The sequence below is a fragment of the Urocitellus parryii genome, chromosome 15 (genome assembly GCF_045843805.1).
Source record: "Urocitellus parryii isolate mUroPar1 chromosome 15, mUroPar1.hap1, whole genome shotgun sequence".
In the NCBI taxonomy this organism is placed as follows: domain Eukaryota; kingdom Metazoa; phylum Chordata; class Mammalia; order Rodentia; family Sciuridae; genus Urocitellus; species Urocitellus parryii.
In genome coordinates, this window is record NC_135545.1 from 47,245,156 (window position 1) to 47,267,079 (window position 21,924).

The 21,924-nt window shown below is 41.6% G+C and overlaps 1 protein-coding gene across 1 annotated transcript in view; it reads left to right on the forward strand.

Moving 5' to 3' along the window:
- Positions 1-21,924, forward strand: part of Hydin (HYDIN axonemal central pair apparatus protein) — a 319,191-nt gene that overhangs the window by 181,917 nt on the left and 115,350 nt on the right. The window contains exons 23-30 of the mRNA XM_026399248.2: positions 6,107-6,247; positions 6,923-7,001; positions 9,031-9,141; positions 10,067-10,276; positions 12,389-12,526; positions 16,748-16,925; positions 19,100-19,227; positions 21,497-21,630. Coding sequence (XP_026255033.2) covers positions 6,107-6,247; positions 6,923-7,001; positions 9,031-9,141; positions 10,067-10,276; positions 12,389-12,526; positions 16,748-16,925; positions 19,100-19,227; positions 21,497-21,630 — 1,119 coding nt within the window. The remainder of the gene's footprint in view (positions 1-6,106; positions 6,248-6,922; positions 7,002-9,030; positions 9,142-10,066; positions 10,277-12,388; positions 12,527-16,747; positions 16,926-19,099; positions 19,228-21,496; positions 21,631-21,924) is intronic.

The window sequence follows — 21,924 nt, forward strand, 5'->3', positions numbered from 1 at the left end:
GCATATCTGCAAGCTGTTTTTATACAGCCAGTAACCATTTTCACCCTTGGTAGGGGACATTCGCAATATTCAAGTCTAAGGAATCAGGCAACCAGCATGTCCCCTACAAGGCTGCCCATCCCCTGCCACCATTTTTTCCCACAACCTGGACCATTCTGCACAGACTTCAGTAGATGTCCCATATACACTTTCCATCTGCAAACTTCATGTGACACTGACCCAGAATATTAACTGAAATACAAGCTTGTTCTTTGGGGTTTTATTTTGGTACAATACCGATTGCAGCAAAGGGAGAACAAGAATTAAGTGTGGCAGTTGTTTTGGGGTTTTTGTTTTTGTTTTTTTATTTTTGTAGTTTGCAACACAAAAAGATTGCATTGATCCTTACCCAAGAGCTCAAAATAAAACACGAAGAGGGAAACTGCTGAGCCCAAACCAGTGTTGCTGATCAGCATATGGTCGCAGCCAAAGTGACAAAGGAAAGGTGTTCCTTTCCTGTTCCGTTCCCGGCTCCTCCACTGATTCTGATAGGCATAGCTCTGGAATTGGAGCAATATTGATTTTCCTTGTTTGCTACACTCTCTCTTAAAAATAACTGAATCTACCCCTGTTTGGGTCAGCATAGTGGGGCCCAATCATTTATATCTTAGGGTAAAGTGAAATCCTATCCAAAAAACTCTATCAATGTTTTGTTTCAATTTTTTTGGAGCCAGTTTTCTGATTTTAATAAGTTAAAGGATTCATTCTGCTAAAGGTTTCACTGTCTCCTGTGGCTCAGCCTACCATCAAGAAGGGCTGTGTTAGCTCTCTTCTGTTTCCAAAGAGACCTCTCACTTCCCACTCGTCTAGGTATCATTGTCAAATGAAGTGTTGTTTTTCCTCAGGTATGCAGACTCTGTAGTTTTGTACTTTTTCCTTTACAGGTATTCCCACACATTCTCTTTTCATTGAGCTCAACATCCCAGGGGTTGCAAATGTTGGATGAAAGAGTGCTATTATGTGCACAGCAATCTGGCAAAGGGTCCCTCCCCAGGTACCTCTGCTGACCTGACCTGGGGTGATTTAATAAGTGCTCAGAATTGTCCTTGCTGATTTGCACTGTCCCTAGCTGGTAAGGCTACAGTGTTAACCCCACATTAATTATCACTGCATCCTGAGCTGTCATGTTGCTGTTCCCACCTATGGTGGCTCTTCAATCTGGCTGTCCATTAGGAGAACCTGGGAGACTCAAAAATGTAACTCTTGAGCCCCACCTGAGACCTATCAAATCAGAATAGAATCTACCCAAGGATGAGGCACAAGAATATTGTAACAAGTTTCCCAGGAGATTTTCCAGCACCAAGGCAACATGGGTCCTCTGCCCAGGATGATACATCAGCTTAAGGTAAAGTCAACTGGAGACATCTGGTCTACAGCAAGCCAAATGGAAGCTCATGAAAGGAGATGAAAAGACCTTTACCACGCTTCTCCAAGGCCATCCCAGATGGAGGAGTGGGTGCACAATAGCCGAGTGACCCCACATGCTGTTCAGCTGCTCTCATGCAACCACCCACCCACCCTTCCATCCATCCATTCTATCAAACATCTGTTGAGCTCATGCAGTGTGTACCAGACCATGTGCAATGGGTCTGTAAAAAGGAAACACCCCAGATCCTGCCTTTCAAGAGCTCATAGTTCTGTAGAGTAAGAAGCCCAGCCATGGATGGTGCTAGCCCCATGTTTTCCCAAAGGGAGAGTAAGCTAATCATCCTCCTTAAACAGAGCAAGCAAGGCTCAGCTCAGAGCCTTCACCAGGCAAGAAAATAGCATGGGTTTTTTTCCCCATTGATTTTTCAATGGGAGGTTATTCTAGGGTTTAATTTATAGTAATTAAATAAAAATTTCCTTTAAAATAAGCCTATTTTAAGGTGATAAAATAAGCCTATTAATGAGCATGATAGGGTGCTATCACTATACAATCTTTGGATGGCTAAAATTAAGAAGACTGAATACCAAGTATGGATGAGGATGTGGAACTAAGCAGAACTCTCAGACACTATGCATAGTAGTATAAAATGTTACATCCTCTTTGGAAAACCATTTGGCAGTTTTCTCTAATGTTAAACGTGCATATATCATACAATTCAGCAATGCTCTCTCCCTATGAGTTTAACCAAGAAGAATGGGTTAGTCATCTTTCCATTACATAACAAATGCCTGACATAGTCAACTTATAAAAAGAAAAGGTTTATTTGACTCACTTTAGAAATTTTAGTCCAGGATCCATTGTCCCCTTTTTGGGGGGTGATCTGGTGATGAGGCAGCACATGGTAGGGGTGTGTGGCAGAGGAAAACCACTCATCTCTAGATATAGAAGGGTTCTAGCACAACATAATAAAGACTGTATATAACAAACTTACAGCCAATATCATACTGAATGAGAAAAACATGGAAGCCTTTTCCCTAAAATGAGAAATAAGTCAGGGTTTCCACTCATATCATTTTTATTCAATCTATACTTCAAAATTTTAGCCACAGCAATCAGACAGGAAAAATAAAAATGATACAAACAAGGAAGGAAGAAATAAGATTATCTGTTTACAGATTATATGATTCTATGCTAGAAGACTCTAAAGACTCCACAAAAAGACTCTTAGAACTCATAAACAAATTCAGCAAAGGAGCAATATACAAAATCAACATACAAAAATTAGTATTTTTTCTACACATCAGTAACAAATTTTCTGAGAAAGAAATCAGAAAAACAATCTCATTCACAATATCCTCAGAAAAGGAAACCTAGAAATAGTCCTAGCCAAAGAAGTAAAAGATCTCTACAGTAAAAATTATAGAACACCAAGGAAAGAAATTGAAGACTCTAGATGGAAAGACCTCCCGTGTTCCTGGATTGGGAGAACTACACTGTTAAAATGGCTGTGCTACCAAACGTGATCTACAGATTCAGTGCAATCTCCATCAAAATACCAATGTCCATTTTTCACAGAACTAGAAAGAAACAATTCTAAAATTTTATTTGGAGCCACAAAGGACCCCAGATAGTTAAAGCAATCCTGAGCCAAAAGAGCAATGCTAGAGGCATTTCAATACCTGATTTCAAAATATAGTGTGGAGCCATAGTAACAAAAATAGCATGGTATTGACATAAAAACAGACACAACCAGAGGAATAGAATAGAAGACCCAGATATAAACCCATGCATTTACAGCCATCTGATTCCTGACAAAGGTGCCAAAAACATACATTGGAGAAAAGACAGCCTCTTCAACAAATGGTGCTTCAAAAGCTGAACATCTGCCTGTAGAAGATTGAAACTACATCCTTATCTCTCACCCTGTATAAAAATTAACTAAACTGGACCATTTAATATAAGAACTGAAACTTTGAAACTATTAGAGGAAAAGATAGGGATAACACTTCAAGATATAGACACAGGCAACAATTTCCCACATAGAATTATAGTCGCTCAGGAAATAAAAGCAAGAACTGACAAATGGGATTACATCTAAGTAGGAAGTTTCTGCACCAGAACAAAGTGAAGAGACAAGCTACAGAATGGGAAGGAGAAAATCTTTGCTAATAATTCATCTGGCTGAGGATTGAATTCCAGAATATATAAAGAACTCAAAAAAAAAAAAAACCTTAACATCCAAAGAGGAAGTAATCCAATCAAAAATGGACAAGTGATGTGAATATCCACTTCTCAAAAGAAGAAGTACAAATGGTCAATAAATACACGAGCAAGTGCACAACATTTTTAGCCATCAGGGAAATACAAAATTAAAACTACATGGAGCTTTTTCCTCATCCCAGTCATAAAGGCTGCTATAAGAAAAAAAAAAGACAAATGCTGGCTGGTGAGGATGTGGAGAAAAAGGAACTCTTATAGACTGTTAATAGGAATGTAAAATTGTTCAACCACTATGGAAAGCAGTATGAAGGTTCCTCAGAAAACTTCAACTAGAGCTACCATATGATCTAACCATACCCAAAGGAAATGAAGGTAGCATACAGAAGAGATACCTGCATCTTGCAGCACTGTTCACAATAGCCAGTTATGGAATTGGGCCAGGTCCCCACCAACAGATGAATGGATAGATGTAGTTTACATACACAATGGAATGTTCTCCAGCCAGAACGATTGAAATCATGTTACTTTCAGAAAAAATGGATGGAACTTACGATCATCATGTTAGACGAAATAAGTCAGACCTGGAAAGACAAGTATCACATGTTTTCTCTCATATGTAGAAACTAAAAAAGCATGGTGGGGAGAGAGAGAGAGAACTTGAAGATGAAATAGGAGCTTTTAGGGAAGGGGAAGGGAATGGGATCAGGTGGGAGGAGGGAAAGAAGTAAAAGCAAGAGAGGGAAGGTGAATATGATTAAAACACAATATATGCACATGGAAATGTCACAGTGAAACCCATTAATATGCACAATTAATATGAGTTAATATTTGTAATGGAAAATAAATAAGTAAATAGTTTTTTTAAAAACCACTCACCTCACCACAAGCCAGGATGCAGAGAGGAAGAAGAAGGAATCACGATCCCTTTTGAGGACATACCTGCCATAACCTCAAGACCTCCTACTTAGGTCCCACCTCCCGGAAGTTTAACCAACTCCCATAGCAACAACCTGGGATCCAAGTCTTTAACCCATGGATCTTTGAAGGACATTCCAGATCCCAATTGTAGCAAAAAAAATGAAAACGTATGTCCACGTTTTAAAGACTTATACATAAATATCTATAGCAGCTTCACTAATAGTATCCAAAGCTGGAAACAGACTAGGTGTCCATCAACAAGATGGACAAGAACCCATATTCCAGAATACTATTCAGTTGGAGAAAAACTGTTGCTTCATGTGACATGATGATTCTGGTAAACATTATGCTGAACAAAAGAAGTCAGGCATGGAAGAATGCATTTTGGCTCCATTTCTCCGAAACTGTAGGCAAAGCTAATCCACCGAGAATATAAAGTTGATGAGTTTACACCAGGGTACTTTTTAGGATGATTGGCATTGTGTCTGTTGATGTGGCAGTAGTTACTTAGATACATATCTTTGTAAAAAAAAAAAAAAGTTCATAAAACTGTATGCTTGTGAGCATAATTTGTGTGTAAGTTTTCTTCAATAAATTGCTTTATTAGGTAATAACCCATATGGCAAAAATTATGAAGGTGGCATAGAGTGCCTGAAAATTTGGAAATGGTACTCCAGGACATGGTAGACAATGGACAGCACCCTACAAGAAGTGATAATGAAATGCTGTGGCACTTCCAAGGCAAAATGGGACCGTGTTGGGAGCTTCAGATAGTAAATGCCATCTCTACTGAACCTCTGAGTGCACATGAGGCCAAAATGAACATATAAGTGAAATTGGGTTGAAGTTAATATTAAGGGCTGGAGATGGGTGAGGAAGGAGAAGGGAAGAGTCCAGAAAAAGTCACATGCACCTTGAGAGGAAGGAAGAATAGGGGTGGTCCCACCACCGTGGCCTTTGTGACATCCAAAGGTCTTTCTAATCAGTGGAACCTAGACATACAGGCGCAGCACCAGCTGAGTAGCCACCAATTTGCCCCTTACTCAGAGAACTTGAATGGCCACAAAACTCACCAGTGGGACCAGGACTGGGGAGTGGCAAGCAAGGCACCAGAGACACCACATTATAGGAAGCAAGGTCTTGCAAAAAGGCTGAGCCTGCACTTCCAGGACCCTGAAGAGGAGTTCCTTCCTCACCCTAGTCCTGACCCTGCTTTCCAGTTATCTGGGAGCAGATCCCCCATTCATTCACAGCCAGACCTGCCTGCGTACTCCAGGCCAGGCACTGTATCAGGTACCCTGTTTGAGACAAGTCCTCAGAAAGCTAAAGGCAAGTATGAGAGCAGAAGCCCAGAGGCCTGTGGACACTTCAAGTAGAGATACTGGACCGAGATTGGAATAGAAGGTCAGAAGACTTTAGGATCAAATGAACCCTTAGCCAAGACTTGAAGAAGGCAAGTCCATGGGAGTGTACAGGGTGGTCCTTCTAGATCTGCCTGGTCTAGGATTTGGCCACAGGGCACCAGTTTTCAAAAGCCCTCCCACTCCTATGCCTTTGTAGGTTTGTGACATGGGCAAAGAAGCCCGATAGTACCCCTGTGTCCCAGATGGAGTCTATTCCAGCAACCTCAGCATCTGCCAGCTCACCAGCAGTCCCTGCTACAGTAGAGTCACCTGAGGTGGAAAATAGTGATTCCATTAGGTAAGTACAAATGCAAAACCAGCAGGAACTGGTCTTTTAACAGCATTCTTATCTCTAATCTGACTTACATTCTCTATACTCATTCCTTATTCATTCAGTCATTCACTAGTCAACAGTTTAGTGAGTGCCTTCTGTGTGCTAGGCCCTGGACTAGGCCTCTAGAATCAGGAGCTGAGAGTTAGCTCTGCTCTCAGAAATCCATTAAGTCCTGAGCCCTGGGAGACTGAGTCCTTCTATAGGGCCAAGGCTTGCAGCCAGGATTGGGTCCAGGATAGCATAAGGATATGAGACTCTACCAAACATTATATCCTCATAATAAAACGCTCCAACAATTATGAAGTTGAACATTGAGTCCTCAGGGCACATTCCTATTGTCTGAAGAATTGCTACGGCTTCCTAGGACTTTCCGTAAGTCAGACCTGGGTTCCGTGCTCCAGGAAAGATAAGTTGGGGACTAGGAAAAACTGACCAGTTTAGTGGCTTAGCTGCATATTTGGGGACAGAGGGCAGCTAAGCACTGCTCGCTGACTTCTTGAGACCCTTGAATGACAACTTCCGCTTACTTTCTGGGGTGTATCAGAGGGAAAGAGGAAGACAGTAGAAGAAGATGCCAGTGACACTATGTAATGATGACTGCAAACTGAATGATTCCCTCCATTTTACTAATCTTCCCAGGACTATCATTATGGATGAAGAGATGGGATACGAAGACCAAGAAATCAAAAAAGTGACAGCCTCTACTGTGATCTCGGATGTAAGGTTCCTTTGCCCTGGAAAGAGCTGACAAATAGAAGGTCTTTCCCATTAAACAAAGGCAGGACCAGGGGTCAAGCTGGGATGAGGCTTTGTGGCTTTATCCAGATCACTCTCCCATCACCCTCCAGAGCCAACACCCCACGGCAAGCCCAGGATCCCTCAGGACAGAGAGCTCTGAACCGGAAAAGCCAGTTACCTCCACACCTGAGGATCTTATGCTCTTCCTCCCCCATAGCAGAGGCTCCCAAAGGAGCAATATTCTCAGAAGTTTCATAGCAGAAACAAAGGGAAGATTGAGAGATTTGAAAGATGCATACACCTAGCCAGACACAGCTACACACGCCTGTAACCCAGCAATTTAGGGCACTGAGACAGGAGGATTGCAAGTTCTAGGCCAGCCTCAGCAACTTAGCAAGGCCCTAAGCAACTCAGCAAGATCCCGTTTCAAAATTTTAAAAACAACATATTTTTAAGGAAGTGGGGGTGGGGCTCAGTGGTCAAGCACTTCTGGGTTAAAAAATATTTATATATGTATATAAGGGCTGGGCCTGTAGCTCAGTGGTAGAGCACTTGCCTCACACATTTGAGGCACTGGGTTTGAGCCTCAGCATCACATAAAAAATAAATTAATTAGTAAACAATGATATTGTACCCATTTACAACTAAAAAACATCTTTTAAATATATATGTGTGTGTGTGTGTATATACACACACACACACATACACCCTTAAATACTCCTTCTAGAATTATGGCCAAAGAAAGCCATCAGACACACAAAGATTTGCATACAAAAATTTTCATCATAGTACTTTAGAAGCAGCAAAACATTGAAAAACAAAAGACTGTGTGTCCAGGATGATATACAATCTATTAAAATAGTGCTTGTAGCATTCATGGTGAAGAGTGGCCAGGGGCAGGCATTTTCATACTTGGCCAATAGGAATTTGAACTGGCACATCCTCTACAACATGCAGCTTGGCAAGTATATTAGAATTTAAATTGTATAGTTCCTTGTCTAAAAATTTCATAGCAGAATTCATATTGTCAAAATGGTCATACTACCAATAGTGCTATACATATTTGAAGCAATTCCTATTAAAATTCCAATGGTATTCTTTATAGAAATAAAAAAAATAGTCATTAAATTCATTTAAAAAATAAGAGGCCTGGAATAGCTATTTTTTAATATTTTAAATGATCCTTGTGAAGAATATTCAGTCACACAGAAAGGTGACACTCATAATTTCAACTAAAAAAATCAGAATATAAATATAAATATATAGAGAGAGAGAAAGAGAGATACAGATACATACAGAATATAAACACACATATACCTGTACTTATAGTATAACCTATTGATTGATTTTTTTTTCCCCTTGGAGTTTTCTGTATTTTTCAAAATTTTCAGTGTGAGTATATAGAACACTTGTATTTTAAATATTTTTTCTATTTTCAAAGATGTTTGTCATAGGAAATTTAAAAATACAAAAAAATTAAAATTCTCAAAATTCCATCATTTATGGAAAAATACTACTGAAATTTTTAGCAAACAAACTCCCAGATATCTGTTTGCATATGCAAATCTCAAAATGCCAGTGTTTTAAGAACTATGTTGAATAGAAGTGGTTTCTTGTTCATTTACACCCACTCACACCTTCAGACCCAGAGGCCTATGTAATTTAATATGAATGGAACTGATTTTCCACTCCATCATTCTTGGTCTGTAAATATACATTGTACCCTCTCCATAGAAAGAGAGACCACATACACTTTATTTAAGATGAACTTTTATTGATGGGCAGCTGGTTTGCTTCCAGAATGTTGTGATTATAAGTAACACTGAAGTAAACATCAGTGTTATGTACATTATGCACATTTTGGACATTGTCCAATTATCTCCCTGGGGAAAGCATACTATTTTTATAATTATATACCACATGCTTCCTTTCTATGTCAGTGATGGGGAGGTGCATATCTATGCTCCATTATGATTGCTTATAGATTTTCCCATATCTTTAATTTATAGGGAATAAAAAATAACTCTACTGAAACAGAAAGAAGTCAGAGTCAGGTGGAGTTTCAAGAATCCCCATGGATCTTTGAACAGGAAGAGATGCTTACCATTGGGATAGAAGAAGTAAGTCCTACTGAAAACGGACTTTGGGATAAAACTAGTTTCTCTGCTTCTGCTGGCAGGTGGAGTCTGTGTAAGCTGCAAGTCTTTGTAGCAGAGAAAGCCCATTTTAGCACAGCTAGTCAAGGAAGGGAATGCCTACTGATGTTAGATCTGAGGATTGCATTTGGCAAAGCTGGAGAGTGGCATGTTGCAGTTCTTAATGGTGGGCCATTCCCTCCAGTCACAGCAAACCCAGCATTCACCACCAATTTCTTCATTCTGGGTCCTTGCCTTGCAAATTCAAAGAATGAAATCCACAGGCCAGGAAGAATAAGAGCAAAAGAGTGAGATTAATTCCCACTCTAATAGTGGAGAGGGGACACAATAGGAGTTACCACTTCAGTGTGCTAGTCTAGACGTTTATATAGCACTTGGATCAACCACGATTGAACCAAATTTATGCTAATCAGGGCTTGGAAAAGTACCAACACTATTGGTTCAAATTTATGCTAATCTCCATTTGGGTCTGCCTGACTTCCATTTTCCCACACTCATGTCAGTAGATCATGGATGCTCTGGGGCTTGGGGCCATGCATTGTGTGGAATGGGCATTTGCAGTGGGCCCAGGTTGGGACAGATCAGTGCACCCTGGCTCACCACACCTCAGGCCTGCCAGCTTGGTGGGCTTCACGTGGATGCACCCACACTCCAGCCCATCCGATCTTGCTCCAGGACAAGGACTTGGCTTTGCTACCTCCTGGATCTCACCAGCAGCACTGTTCCCACCATGACTATCATATGGGTTCAGGATGCTGCCTTAGTCACCTCCCAAAGAGTCAAACAAGTGAAAAGTTGAGGATTTATCTGTCCCTTTGGCAGGACTTTAACTTCCATTCAGGCTCATCACCCTGATCACTATTCTCAGGTAGTGTGACTTTCTCTGCAGGTGTTTGACATTCTGCCCCTCTATGGAGTTCTGCAGCCACACAGTCACCACCAGGTATCTTTCACCTTCTTTGGACATGCTGACATCGTTGCCCAAGCCAAAGCTCTGTGTGAAGTGGAAGGAGGGCCCACCTATGAAATAATACTGAAGGGAGAGGCTTCCCTGGTCAACTATTCCTTTGACACCAAGGATATTAACTATGGATTACAGGTACTACGATGCCCAAGGTGGAGATTTCTGGGTTTTCCTCAAACATGAACCATAGTTCTTGTCCTTGAATCTCTCCCAAACTCCTGATCATCGTAGCTTCACCATCACCCCTGTCCTGGGTCCCTAATCTGTTTCTCTGACCCCGATCATTCTCTTGCTCCCAACTGTATGCCTGACATTTTCACTTACATTTCTCACAGTCTCCTGAAACTCAGTATGCTCGACGCCTGTTGGAATCCACAAGTCTGTTCCAACCTGTTTACTACCATTTTCTCACACCCCTCGGTTTACAATCTCTAAGGCTTACAATCACCTCCACACCCCATATCCTTTCATTTGTCCAGTGTTTGCTACTTCATTCACCAGGGTCCTGCTCTGAGTCCCTTTTCCTGTCCCCCTGCCACTGTAATCACTCTACAAGACCTCATCAAGCCAAGCCTAAGTGACCACAGCTGCTCCTCCCTCGCTGCCTTCTGCATACACATCCATCAGGTTCCGATTCAGGAGGTCTGGAGGTGGCCTGATATTTGCATGACTAGCAAGTTCCCGGGTGATGCCAACCCTGCTGGTCTGTATAGTCACTGCAAGCAAGGGGTTACTGTTACTGGAATATTCTTGGCTTCTATCACTAAACTTCTATCCCACCTAAACATCTTGCCAGATAAATTTCCCCCAAATTTCCCTTTTATCCCATCAGTCTCTGACCAGTTAATCTCAGCAGTATTGGAAAAGCAGTATTTGAGAAAAGAGCATGGTTTTATATCCTGTTGTTGCCTCCTCCTGACTCTGTTACCATAGGCCCTCCACTCAACCTCTCCAGGCCTCAGTATTCCTGATCTATAAGATGGGAGTGGGCTAGCAAGTGCCTGTCTCACCAGGAGACTGTGGTTACATAGGTGGAGTCTGGTCAATGTGGTGCATGGATCAGAGTAGAACCTCAGTCATCGTGGGCTTCTTTCTGTGTGCCCCAGTCAGTCAGGGCTGGGGTCCTGTTCCTGGGGAGGATATAGTGAGCCCCTCTACTAATGTGCTCCTTACACAGGAGTTTCCCTGTCCATATTCCCCTTTGTAGTCCACTCATATAATTGTGGCCAAGCTGGTTTCCCCAACGCCCCCAGTGCACGCCAGCCCTTCTGACCTCCACATCTTCCCACATATTGTACCCCCATCCTCCACTCTGCCAACCTCAAATCATGCATCCTGCAAGACCCAGCTCAGCTCCATCCCAGTTACCTTCTCTTACTTGATATTCCCTTGGCACTTAGGTATAGTCTTTGCTAGAATATAATGTACTTTCTAATTTTTGTTTTGGGATAATTATTAATTAATTCTGTTCTTTCCCCAATTAGATTCTGTGTTACACACTCAAAGACCATATATCTTCAACCAAATTTTAATGATTGGACCCTCATTAGCTTCTGCATGTGTAACTACTGAATTGTGTGTTTATAGATTAAACATTGTGTCTGAAATCAGATCATCTGGCACTCAGACTTACTCCATTATGTTGACCAAATAGAATTCCCTTTCCTTCTTTATCTTTGGGGCCCTCTGGGCAATTGGTTTCTGCTCATCTCCAAATGTATTCTTTGAAGCAGGTGGACCTTGTCCTAGCTTGTCCTAGGGACCCCCAAAGTGACTTCAGTTGCAGTTATTAGGCCTACTATATCAACTGGTGAAGAACTGGCTGATCCATTATAGCCATGGTTCCCTAAATAAATGGAAAAATTTATTCCAGAATATTCTGAGTGCAAATCTTACATTTTTCTTATGAGACAGAATCCAGAAGGCAAATCTTCTTTGTATAGAAAGCTTACTTCAAGATTTGCTAATTTTAGTTCCTGTGATAAAGAAACAGAGGCACAGAGATTGGATGCTCAGGCCCACTTTCAGAGCTGAACCAAGCTAATAATGAGAAGAAGTAAGCCAGGTATCCAGAGGGTCGCAGTCCTCCTACTCCAAGAGGCACTGTATTATGGGTTGAGCAGTGTCTATCTCAGGCAGAGTAGAGACGGGATCTGAGGCAAGTTTTGCTGATTCCCCTTCCTCAGGGTGAGGGCAGTACCCAGTGGATGGGGACGGAGGGCCACTCTTCCTTCTCCTCCTCTCAAGCTGTTCAACTATGTCACGGAGCGTGAAATCACACTGAAGAACACTGGGAAAGTTGGCTTCGAGTTCAAGGTCCTGGCTGGCCACCAGACTTCTTCAGAAAACTTTCGTCCTGGGATACCACTGATTGTGCCTCCCTCGGTGAGCAAATGGTGGGAGGGACCCACATTCCAGCCCCCTGGGCCACACCCCAGATACAGGTTAGCATTCCCTGCCAGGATTGGGAGGGGGATGGGGGGTGACTTCTTTTTGTAAAATTAAAACTAAAGAACTCTCAGAATGAAGAAAGATAAATAAATCCAGGTCATCTGTTTATTAAATGAGTATTTATGGAGTCCAATCCTAGCCAGTTTCCAGGCATTCAGAGGAAGCTGTGAACCAGACAGCTACAACCTATGGAACTTCGTCTTCATGATAATAAAATCAACTTTATTTCCATGAAAGTCTTCACACTCCCCCAATAACTGCCAGGGGATTTCTCTCCACTTACTACACCAAATAAAGGCAGTTTCTCACTAGCAGATGTGAAAACACCTGTAGACGGTAATGAGCCATGTAGGTTCTAGTATAAAAGCAAATGGGGCTGTGATTCCTTGTCTATATTATGTTGATCTTCCAGTGGTAAGGAACTTTGAATGTTTCACATTATGAAAATGCATAACATTGCTATAAAAATTATAAAATATTAAAACAGCATAAGTGATAAATTAACAAGCTTACTGTCCACAGATAATGAGAACTGTCATCTTGTCCTTCCCCTAAATTACTTAGGTTATTGCTAGTCTCCCTAGTCTTCATGGATCTGTTTGTCTGTCCCTGTATTAATATTATATTATTTCAATAATTATTTCTTTAAAATAAATCTTAGGATCTGTTAGATCAACCCTATTTTCTTCTTTTTCCAATTTATCTTACCTATTCTTTTGAATTTATTCTTACATTTGGTTTCTCTAACTTCTCTTTTTGTACTGGGGATTGAACCCAGAGCGCTTAACCACTGAGCCACATCCCCCACCCTTTTTTATATTTTATTTAGAGACAGGGTCTCACTAGTTGCTTAGGGCCTCGCTAAGTTTCTGAGGCTGACTTTGAACTTATGATCTTCCTGCCTCAGCCTCCTGAGCCGCTGGGATTACAGGGTGTGTGCCACCGCACCAGTCTCTCTAACTTCTAAGATGAATGGCCACTTTTCTTTCTAATAGTGTAAAATGTAAGGCTACTTATTTGCCTGAGTATACCTTCAGCCTTACCCCATAAATATTAAGAAAATGACAGATTAAAAAGTAGAAGTCAATTTTGTATATTTCATACAAGTGAATATCATGATTTTCATCATTTTCTGAGTTCTCTAAAATTACAGTTTTATTTACAAGTATAATTTTAAAATATATTTTTATTTTCAAATGACTAAGATTTTTGCTTTTGTCATTGAAACTCTCATTAACATTCATATTGAGGTATTTGTATCATGGCCAGATAATATGGCTGTCTCAGTTTCTACTGAGTGAATTTATTCATGTGATTTACTGGCTAAAATGATTTTCAGTGCTTGCCAATGCTTGAAAATAATGTTTCCAAGGCTCCAGATTATTATGAAAGTCTATTAAATTGCCCAAATAATTATAGCATTCAAATCTTCTATATCTTTTTTCTTTTTAGTTTTTCTTAGGAGTGGCATAGAAAGCCCCATGCATTACTCTATCTATTGTTTTCTACAATATGTAAAAACTGTGCTTTATGCATTCTCTATGTTGACACCAAGGACTTTATGACTATTGGGTGTTTGTTGTGGACTGCATAGTTTCCTATTTTAAATTCTCTTTTTGTTCTCTCTTAATGCCTTTTGCTCTGAACTCCATTTTGATCTCAGGTTCCTGATTCCAGCTTCCCTCTGCCTTACATCTATTTGATTTTGTTTTAGGTTTATCATTCTTGAAACATTTATGGTTGAATTTTATTTTTTAAACTTACCAGAATGTCTGAGGTTTTGATAGGGAGATTCGGTGAAGCCTTATCATCAGTAGACTTGAAGTAATTGGTTATTATTTTTCTCTATTAGAAAAGTTTCTGTAATGATTTCTTTTTATTCTATCTTTTTATTTCAATTGCTACATTTTCCTTGCCTTTTCTCCTCTGGTTTTCTTTTTAAGCATTCACATTTATACTGCTGCTATTAGTATCAATTTATACAACTCCGTGGAGAACAATTTGGCAATATCTCTTAAAATTACTCTTTGAATCAGAAATTTTATTTCATTTCTAATTATCATAGATGCATTTTCCTACATTTGCACAATGTTATTTTAATGGCAATATCAAAAGACCAGAAACACACTAAATGTCTACCAGGTGGGAACTAGTTTTAAAAATGTATTAAAACTTTGTACTGGAATAACATACAGCAGTTAAAACGAATACAGCTGTTCTAGATGTATCAATATTCACTTTATTCTTAGATATAGTCTAAAGTAAGAAGGAAAGAAAATATGAAAAACACTGTGTATTATTTGCTATCAATCTGCATTTTAGAATTTTGTGTGTGTATGAAATCTGGATTCAGTTAACTAATATTTTATTTGCTGTTTTTTGCATCTTTGTTAATAAGTGATAAATGGCCCATAAATTACTCTTTCATACTGTGCTTGACCAGTTTGGATACAGTAAGAAGAAATGAGAAATTCTGAAATGGTTTGTAAACTAACATGGTTATTTATTTTTTGAAAGATCAGCAGAGCTTATCCTAATGTCATATGTCCCCTTTTCTCCAGGAGGATTCGTGGGACTCAGCAATAAGTTGTATTCACAGCTATGATTTATTACAGCAAAAGGACACAAAGTAAGATCAGCAAAGGGAAAGGCACATGGGGCAAAGTCCAGAGGAAACCAGGCACCAGCTACCAAGGGTCCCCTCCCAGGGGCTCCCACAGGGCACTCTGAAGTCCCCCCATGAGTTGTGACATTGTGAGGGCAGCCAGGGAAGCTCATTAGGAACTCGGTGCCCTGGATCCTCACTGGAGGTGATCACAGTAGGCATGACGCCTGGCGCATACCGAATTCCAGATGCAGCTATTCAACGTGAACCATATTGTTTGCAGTTTCAGCAAACAATATGGTTCATGTTGTGAACCACAGTGAGTCTTATCAGGGGACTGTAAAGACACTCCCAAAATCTCAGATGCCAGATGCCAACCCAGGGTCCACCTTGCTAGCAGGCCTTCCTAAGAACAGCAGTCCAGGGCCGCTGTGTTAACCCTTGTCTGCAATCTCCTGCTTTTGAACTGGGTCTTCTTTTTTTATGAGTCTAAATGGGTTTTTTTTCTCAGTATTCTTTTCCTCTTCTATATACCAGCTTTCCTGTTGTGAAGTCAAATTCTTCTAATGAAAACAAACATTTACAGAGCTCAACAGTATATACGACATAGAAAAATGGGGGGAGGGAGGTCTCCCCACCAGAATTCCATGACAGAACTGGTTATTTTGGAAAAATTCATTGCAAAGTGCTTGACATAAAGCTGAGATACCTCCTCACCCCAGGTCACTGAGCTCAGGAAGAATTTCTTCGTGGGAAACAACAGAATTCTGTGCATTGCCCAAGGATGGGTGAGAAGAAGAGAGAATGGGGATACAAAGATGAATCTTGGAGACACAAAACATGGCCCACTTTGCAACTTGCCTACATATTGTGTTCCTTTACATATACATATGCATACATATGCAACACACACACACACACACAAACACAATGTTCCATAAAATGTGAGAGGGGAGAAGCACATTTTTTTCCCCAACAATTTTCTATAAAAAATGATCCTACCATGAATTTTCGCCCTGTGTCTCCTGGTCCAGAGGTGGAAGAGTTTCCCTAGGGAATTTTCTCGGGGGTGGAATTGCTGGGTCATGGCCTGTGTGTGTGTCCAATTTTATAAGATGGTTTTAGAGTGGTTTTCTCCATACTTATCCCCATTGATCTCCCCACCACAGGTATATAAAGTAAGTTTTCTTTGATGCATATTCTCATCAAGACTTGGTAAATTTTACCAGTCTAGTTTAAAATTTTTTTAATTCTGATTTTTGCTGGAATTTCCTTAATGAATGAGGAGGGTGAGAATTTTTTTTTCTTTGATGCTTTTATTCATTCTTTGTGTTTCCTCTCCATAACACATCTCTTCATGTGTGTTGTCTGTTTTGCTTTTGCTTTCTTGTCGATTCCTTAGGGCATTCCAGGAACAGATCTCAGGGGAGGTATGTGAGCACAGAATAACTGGCACAGTCGGCCTCTCGGACTCTCCAGTACCTCACACCTCCAGAAACAGAAGTCTGCTTGTATGTTTGAGTGTTCCCTCTGCTCTTTCTACTACACAGGGTTTTATCAGTTCATGTAAGGAACAGGTGTTGAAGGTTTACTACTTACCTGGCATACCTGAGATCTTTGAAAGGAGCTTCCAGATACAGATCGCTCACCTGGTCCCAGAAAACATTACTCTGAATGGAGAAGGCTTCTTTCCCCGGATCTGCCTGGATCTCCCCAGGAATATTCGAGGTACTACTGCCCATTCCGGTATTTCCCCCACAGTGGAGACAAAAGGTACCTATCAGCTCTGCTTCCTGGAAGGTTGGTGACTGCTCGCTTTATTTGCATGGCAATCCCCTCTAGTTCTGTATCAATTGCCAAGGGAGGCAGGGGCATGAAAGTTGAATTTGACTTGGTGACTAAGTTTAATGAGACAAGATATAGCCTATGGCAGATCCAAACTAAGACCCCTGGACAATCTTGCTATCATTGAATTACCAGGAAATTGAAGGACCAGGAAATTTCACCTGCAAAGGCCTGGCAGTCTGGTGTGTGTTCCTTCCAGCCCTGACCTCTCCCTGAATTTCCTTTCCCAGTAGCATGTGCACAGATGTCCTCTGGATTGAAGGGGGTGGCTGATGTACCTCCAGGTATAGAAACCTCAAAACATAAAGAGCACAGGAAGACAGCAGCCATGGCCTTATTTTGGCAATATATGGTTTGAAGACTAAATTAGACATTATTAGTTGTTTGCCCACGTGCCTAGCCCGGGCTTTTCTGGTCATATGTGGCCCCCAGAGCTATCCTTCTGTAAGAAGACTGACATTTCACTCTGTCAGCTGAACAGTTCTTTCATCTTCCTGACACCAGATACAGGACCAAGGGACAAGAGAAGCCTCTCACTGCCATGAGCTGTGAGAATCCACTTTCCCCGTACATCTTCAGGCTAAGTCCTCATTCCCCAGCCTTCCTCCTACCCCAGGCCCTAAAGTCTCTAGTGCACCTGTTTGTGATCATCCATTGAATTCTAAATGTCTGCTCTCTGAAAAAATCAACATAAATGTTAATAAAGCTAAGACCACATTCCACTCTAATATCTAGAGTTCCAGCTAGAGGAACATAGCTACAGCATCATACATATGGTTATCCCTCTGTATCCAAGGGGCATTGACTCCAGGACTCCTTTGGATGCCAAAATCCATGATGCCTTACATAAAAAGGCATAGTAATCACTCTAAATAGGGCAAAGAGGAGGGAGGGGAACAGAGGAGGCATGAGGGTAGGAAAGACAGTGGAATAGGACGGACATCATTACCCTACGTACATGTATGGAAGACATGAATGGTGTGACTCTACTTTGTGTACAACCAGAGACATGAAAAAATTGTGCTCTATATGTATAATATGAATTGAAATGCATTCTGCTGTCATATATAACAAATTAGAATAAATAAATTTTTAAAGGCATAGTAATTACATATAACCCATGCACATCTTCCCATATGCTTTAAATTATCTCTAGATTTCTTTAAATTCCTAATATAGTGCACTTGCCATGTAAGTGGCTATTCAACTGTGTTGTCTAAGGGGTAATGACAAGAAGAAAGGGCTTTCTGTATATGTTCAGAACAGATGCAATTTTTTTTTCAAATATTTTTGAACCATGGTTTTTTGAATCTGCAGATGCAGAGCCTTCAAATGCAGAGGACAAACTGTAATTGTCAGGAAAGAAAGCCTTTGCCACATGGTTGAAGTCTGGGCACCCAGCCGTATTCACTAGGGCAGCAGACATGGTTTGACCAGTAAGGGCTTTAAAATAGTTTAAATCTTAATATGATTAGTCGTGCTACAGTTCCCCAGTCTCAGCATCTCCTGTTGTCTTACAGTAAGCACCTTAATTACTCTGCTGCCTTTGCCTCTCAGAGCATTTGAATTTGCACTGGCTTAATAGTGAATTTGGGAGCCTGAAATCTCCCCACCAGTTGCCTACCCTCCCTTATTCAGGAAATTAAGACTTATTTAGATTTAGTTACAGCAACCTGACCTAAATATATTCTTCTTCTGAACTGAAGATTTAATCAACATGAAAATAGACTTCAGTGACCAGCTGTCTCTGTCTTCCAGCCCTGCAGGGGCTCCAGAGTGTAGGGGTTTCAGTGCCAGAACTGGCAAAGTCCCTCTAAGTTGTTGAGAACCAGCTAGTAGCTCACTCTCGTCCAGTCTCATTAAACTCAGGGAAGTCAAGTACAAGTTCAACTCACTCACAAATTACCTCACCCTCTGACGTAGGGGAAAACCTGGCAGGTGCAGTATCAGGAAGTTCACTTCCCTTACGACTTCACCCTGAGCCAAGAGTCTGTGTTGGGGGCATAAGTCATGTTTTTCTCAGCATCCTGATTCTCTTCCCCTTCCAACCTCCACAGGCAATGAAAAGTATGAAATCTTCTTGAACCAGGCTAGAAAAAACCTGGAAAAAGAATTCAACAAATATGAAACTCTGGATCACTTTGAGATCATAACTGAGGAAATACCCGAGGACGAATCTGCTGAGGTGAGGCTGGCTTCCCCCTGCACAGGACGTGGGCAGAAAGGAGAGTGCGAATGTCCACTGGTCCAGTGGCCAGAAGGACATGGCATCTCAGAGAACAGAGAGAAGAAAGATAGAGCCAAGGCAAAGCGGGTGGGGAGGGAAGGTGGGATGAGCCCAGGGAGGTGAGCCTGTGCCACGCTGTTAACCTGCATTAGTATCTCATTCAGTCCTCTCCCAGCAAAGGTGGGGGGTAGGCTACCATCATCATCTAACTTGACAGCTACCTACAGTTCGCAGAAGTGAAGTCCCAGTCCCAAGGGAAGCTCAGAGCTAGGACTTGAATCCAGCCTACCCAGCTGCCACGATAGGGCTCTTAGCTTCCGCCCTCCCCTGCCAGACTCTTGGCTGATCCCAAGGGGCAGCAGCAGTGTCTCTCCACCTGCTTATCACCATCCCCGCTGCTCCCTACCAAAGCCCAGGACTCTGTCTCTGGCAGTCTCTCCCAGGTGGGCTTTCTGTAAATCTGTTGGCATCTGTAGAGCTGCGCTAGTCCTCCCGAGTGGGGCAGGGCTGGGCTACTCCTGGCTCTTGAGCAGCACAGAGTGGACCTTGCTGTTCTAGAATCCAGACAACTGGGAACGCTGCCCTCTGTCATTGCTGCTCTCCACCCTCCATCTCTGTGGTCTCGTTGTGGGTCACCCTTCCCGCTGGGCTCTTCTCAGACAGCAGTTATCAACCTTTATCACTGTCACCCCCACAAAAACCACTCTTAGACATTTTTTCCTAATGTTCCCCCAATGAAATATTTTTATTATATGTAAAATGAAATCCTCTTTGAATAGTTTGATTTTTTTTAGCTTTTAAAAATATAATTATAGATTACACAGAGTTGCCAAAAAAAATTGGAAACAAACTCACATAACTAACATAAAATATCTAAACCAGGAAATTGACATTGGTACAGGTCACAGAGCTTATTCAGACTTCACCAGTTTCACGTGTTTGTGTTTGTGTGTGTGTGTGTGTGTGTGTGTGTGTGATTGTATGCCATTATATCATCTGCATAGATTTATTTAACCACTGTGACAATTAAAGTTCAGAATTATTCCTTCACCACAAGGATTCCTTGTGTTTCTTGGAGAAAGTCTTCCAACTTAGAAAGTCTCTCCACAAAGACAAAACAATTTTACTGTTCAATGAGGAAAGCCAGAATGCAATTTGTATCGCAGGCAATCTGCTGAGAGATCACACAGAGAGGAAACGGTGGAAACCCCTTTTATATAACCCATCAGATTCAACCCATCACATAGGTGTCCTTGTACATTCCACGTGGTTTACCCTAAACTCACATAGTGATTGCGGTAACCATCTGTGTTGGCTTTACCCAAAAGAGATGCTGACTTCTGTTATCTTGGCCCCACCAAAGCTAGGCTCCCATCCTCCTACAGAAGCTGGGAAGTAAGGCCTCCGTCTTCCTGATGATGGCAACTCAAAGATGTGGCTCCCTGGTGTTCAAGAAAGTCACAGAGAAAGATATTTCAGGGTCTGGCAAAATGGTTACTTAGCTTCTTTAGAAATTTATAGACATTTCAAAGAGACAGAAAGAACTTAAAATCACAACTTTGTAATGCCCTACAGAGCTGGCAGGGAGGAAGTCTCTGCCTTTATTTTTTCAACAGGTAGATCTAAGCCTCATGTTTATAATTCATGCTTGCCCATTACATGCCCTACCTCTATGGCCACACCCACTCTCCTCTCCCCACATCCCTCACCCCTGGCCTTACAGTCTGTTCTCCATTGCTATACTGTTATTGTTTCAAGAATGTCATATGGGTGGAATACATAGTGTGTAATCTTGTGAGACCGGCTCTGGAGATTCATCTGAGTTGTGTGCATTGATAGTTCATTCCTCTTGATGCCTGAGTAGTAGTCCAGGATATAGACGAACCAGTTTGTAATTTTCCCCAACCAGCTGCATGAAAATTTGAATACCCTAGGTTTACTGCATATCTGTGCACTATAGCCCTTTGGGGGACCATAACCCATTGTAATAGCTAAGATCTTCCAACTCCCACAAGAACCACTTTTAATCTCTATTTTGTTTCCCATTAAGAATGCATGTTCCAGGGCTGAAGATGTAGCTCAGTGGCAGAGTGCTGGCATCAGGCCCCAGCACCACCAAAGAGAGAGAGAGAGAAAGAGAGAGAGAGAGAGAGAGAGAGACAGAGAGAGAGAGAATGTATGCATGTTCTAGAAGAACTTTCTGAATTGCTCTTCTCTCTTGCTCCAGTTAAGTGCTCATCTCCAGATGGAAGTAGAGCGACTGATAGTCCAAAACTATGCCTTAGAACATCAGAAAACAGTTAGCCCTGATGCAGCAGATAACACCAGCTTCATCCACTGGAGTTGCCGCAGACTATCCAAGTGAGTGCCCTTCTGTGTTCATTTGATGGAAAGTGTGGCAGAGAAAGCATGCAGTGTCCCCTGAAATAATGGCTGATCATCTGGGAATAAAACCCACTTGCCTCGTGTTATCTGCAGTCCTTTTGCACCCAGCCAATCTAGCAGGGTCCCGCCGCCTCAAGTCAGAAGACTCCAGCTGTGTCTAATAGACAGGCCCCATCTCAGGCCCCCTGGAGGAGCCATGCTGCACACCTTCTGAGATGATGGCTAAACAGTGCAGGCTTTAGGGGAACTATGCTGTTTCTAGTCTCCGTT